A 3,702-nucleotide genomic window follows, 5' to 3' on the forward strand; every position below is an offset into this window, starting at 1 on the left:
AAATGTTGGAAGGAGGAGGAGACAATTTAACCATGCCATCCAACCCTTTTGCTTCTATAGATTCAACAAGAATAAACATCAGAAGGTGTAAAAGATCTCTTCAACAAGAGTTGGCAGTCATCTCAAAATTAATAGAGTGAAAGAAATGTAAACTAAAACCTTCTATTTTTATTTCTACTCAATATGGCAGCCTTCAAACACGTACGTAATATTTTTTCTACCCTAGTACTAGATTTACCCATAATATTCCCCTATAAAAAGTAGTTTCTGCCTCCCCTGCATCTCACATGATTAAAGTAAGGAGCTGAAACTCTTTTTAAACTAGGTGTTGGATCATATAGTGAGACACCCCTTTGTTAGATACGTACTTCATAATAATTTCATTAAAAAAATAAAAATTAAATAAACAAACCCATTTAGAGATAGGAGTTACATCAATTTAGTACTGTGATTTTGATAATATAAGAATGCATGCCTATCAATCATCCTACATGTCAACTAAGAAAAAAATGTTGAAAATTGGCCTATGAATAAATTGTGAGGGTTGCTGCTAACAAATGCATTACAAAATAAATTACTAAACCTCTCCAAGCTTTACAATTATACATAAAGAATCTAAAAACAAAGGGAATGGGCTTACATTTTGTTTAGATAGCGCATTAATTTACATATAGAGGGAGAGAAAGGGAGGGAAAGAGAGAGAAAGAGAGCATTTGCAGGTAGATTCATTATTAAGTTACCTCCCATCTAAGCTAATTGTAATACTTGCATTATGTGAGGAAATTGGAACCCCCATTAGGTTGTTCTCCCGATCCAAAGCTGATATTTCATGAGAATATAAGGTAGGTTTAGGAGGTAGTTGCAATAGTTCAACATCACCTTCCAACATGTCGAGTGCTTTGCTCATAGAAGGACGGTCCATGGGCCTCATTTGCACACACCACAATGCAACTATAACCATCTTCCATATATATTTCTTTTCATCCTCTGTGACATCTCCCATTCCCATATCTTGTCTTTGTTCAATTCGATTATAAATCCATGATGGGAAGAATAATTCACTAAGATATTCCTCTTCATATCCACTAAAATGCCTTTGTTTTCCCACCATTTCCATCAACAACATTCCAAAGCTATAAACATCAGCCTTATAAGACACATGTCCAATGTTTTTATAAAACAACTCTGGAGCAATGTATCCTAATGTTCCTCGGGCTGCAGTGAGAGATACAACACTTTCATTTGTTGAATACAATTTTGCAAGGCCAAAATCCGAAACTTTTGGTGTAAAGTCTTCATCCAAAAGAATATTGTGTGGTTTGATATCGAAATGTAGAATTTGCATGCCACACCCTTGATGTAAGTATTTAATCCCATGCCCTACTCCAAGTGCAATTTTGTACAATCTGTCCCAACACTACTACAAAAAACATGAATAATGACGTTTTTTCCTTGACATTTTTTAAAAGCGTCAATATTTAACCTAAGTGGCAACATATCTTGGCGTTTTTTAAAGGCTTGATTAACAATGACACTTTGTGGGGAAGCAATGACACTCCTATTCAATGGCACCTTTTACAAACGTCATTGATTGCAAAATTGTTGGAGACCTTGGCGCTTTATTTAAGCGTCAATAAATAATTTCTTCCTTGTCGCATTTTTAAAGCGCCATGTTCTAAAACATTATATATACATATATGAAATTTCTGCCAAACACACAATTCCCTCTAAAATTTCATTCTCACACCCGCCATATCACCTAAAGATCTATAAATTCTCACACCCTCATTTATCTTCTATCTATGGACAGTCACACCCTAAAAAGCTATTAACTATCTCAAAAACCCTAGCATTTACTCTCATTCATCTTCAATTTCCCTAACCCCCCAAGATCCCATAACTTTATCCTCATCATCATCGATAACCTCACATCCCAAACCCTAAGCCTCTCATTTCTTTGTTCTCACCATAGTCGTTGAGAGTTACTAACGCCGAAATAGAGAAGCTTGAAGTCCACCACTAGCCAACTAGTTATCAATGTCATTAAACCTTTTCTAAGCTTGAAACAAAGATGCTCTATGGTAACTCTCTGCTTTGAATTTTTTTTTTTTTTTTTTTTTGGGTTTATCTAAGGTTAGGGCTTGTATGAAGATTGTTTCATATGTGTTTTCCCCCTTTTGTGCTTTACTCTTTTAATTTTTTGTTTCTGAAATCTATTAGGGTTGATTTCAAGTTTGATTTTATGTTTGGGTTTTGTTATTTTAGATTCAACCTCTGACTAAGCTAAAGTGGTATGATTTCTGTTTCAAAGAAGTACATCCTGGAATAGTTGTAAGGAGTTTTGAAGAACTCGGATATGTTCTTTACTCTGTGCAAAAGCAGGATACCATTATACTTGTGAGCCTGTTTGGAGCATCTGAAAGAGTCATAAGGAATTTGTTGTGCCACTTTGAGAGTTTCAATATTCAGAACTACATTTTTATGGGCCCGAATTCGGACTTCCTGCTTGATCTTGCTAGAAGGGGTCATCATGTGATTGATGTGAACCAATTTCACAACAGTGTCAGAGCTCATAAAATGAAGAGTCTCCAACTGATATGGAGATCAAGAAGTATATCTTAGTAAAGGCGTATGTAATCCAGAAGTGTCTGGAGTCTAGGTACAATTCTTGGGTGGTTGATGGGAACATGCTTTTTCTCAACAGTGCCCCATTTCTTGATGTCATTGATGCTACCTATGACTTTCATGCTAGGAAGACCCCATAAATTTTATTTCTCTGGAGCTCATCTTCTGCCCGGAAGATCTAGGTCGATGATTTTATTCACAAAGTGGCACTAATGGTGGATTTTGTGTTGGGAATGGGAAGAGGTCGAATACCAACAACAGAAGGTAAAAAAATTGTGTATATAGTGGGAAAGTTGTTCAAACAGGAGGGCATGAGGGTTAAATGGGTAGATGAGGGAAGCCTGGGTTTAGAGATTGATTCCAGAAATGCTAATCAGACCTCTTAGGCGAATGGAAAAAAGATGGTTTTCTAGTCCCCAGAAATAGGCTCAGATATGATTCAGAAACGACTTGAAGATTACTAATTTTGTAAAAATTATTTGACTAGAATATGTTTAAAGATGATACTTTTTACGAGTGTCGTTATTAACATTATTCAAAGATGGCGCTTCCTAGAAGCGTCATTATTGGCTAACACATATAATGACAGAGCCGAAGAGGACACTTTAGAGAAGCGTCATCTGTTGCCTTTCTTGACGTGTAAAAAGCGTCATTATTTCTCATTTTTCTTGTAGTGCAACTTAAAGGAATGTTTTTTTCTCCTTTAAGGAAGATAAACTTATCAAGTGACCCATTTGGCATAAAGTCATATATAAGAGCCCATTTTGACCCTTCTACGCAAAATCCAACAAGTTGTACTATATTAACATGGTGAATCCTTCCAATTGTTGCGATTTCATTGATAAAATCTTGTCCATTAGCTTTTGATATGACCAATACTTTTACTGCTACAATGCGGCCACTCTGAAGTATTCCTTTGTACATAGAGCCAAAGCCTCCTTGGCCTAACTTATTCTTGAAATTATTGGTTACCTTCTTTAAATGTGAATATGAGTATCTGATGGGTTGGAGATTTTTGTGATTTTGAAGAAACTCTTCAATATCATCATCTAATGATAAATGTCTTCGTTGAAACAT

The 3,702-nt window shown here is 35.7% G+C and overlaps 1 protein-coding gene across 1 annotated transcript; it reads right to left on the reverse strand.

Annotated features, from left to right (window-relative positions):
* Positions 1–736: 736 nt before the first annotated feature.
* LOC104882077 (rust resistance kinase Lr10-like) lies at positions 737–3,702 on the reverse strand. Its single transcript, XM_019225930.2, has 2 exons — positions 3,301–3,702; positions 737–1,411 (listed from the first exon to the last, which is right to left on the reverse strand). The coding sequence occupies exons 1-2, from the start codon at positions 3,700–3,702 to the stop codon at positions 737–739; spliced, it is 1,077 nt and encodes a 358-aa protein (XP_019081475.2).

The sequence above is a fragment of the Vitis vinifera genome, chromosome 16 (assembly GCF_030704535.1).
Source record: "Vitis vinifera cultivar Pinot Noir 40024 chromosome 16, ASM3070453v1".
Taxonomy (NCBI): Eukaryota; Viridiplantae; Streptophyta; class Magnoliopsida; order Vitales; family Vitaceae; genus Vitis; species Vitis vinifera.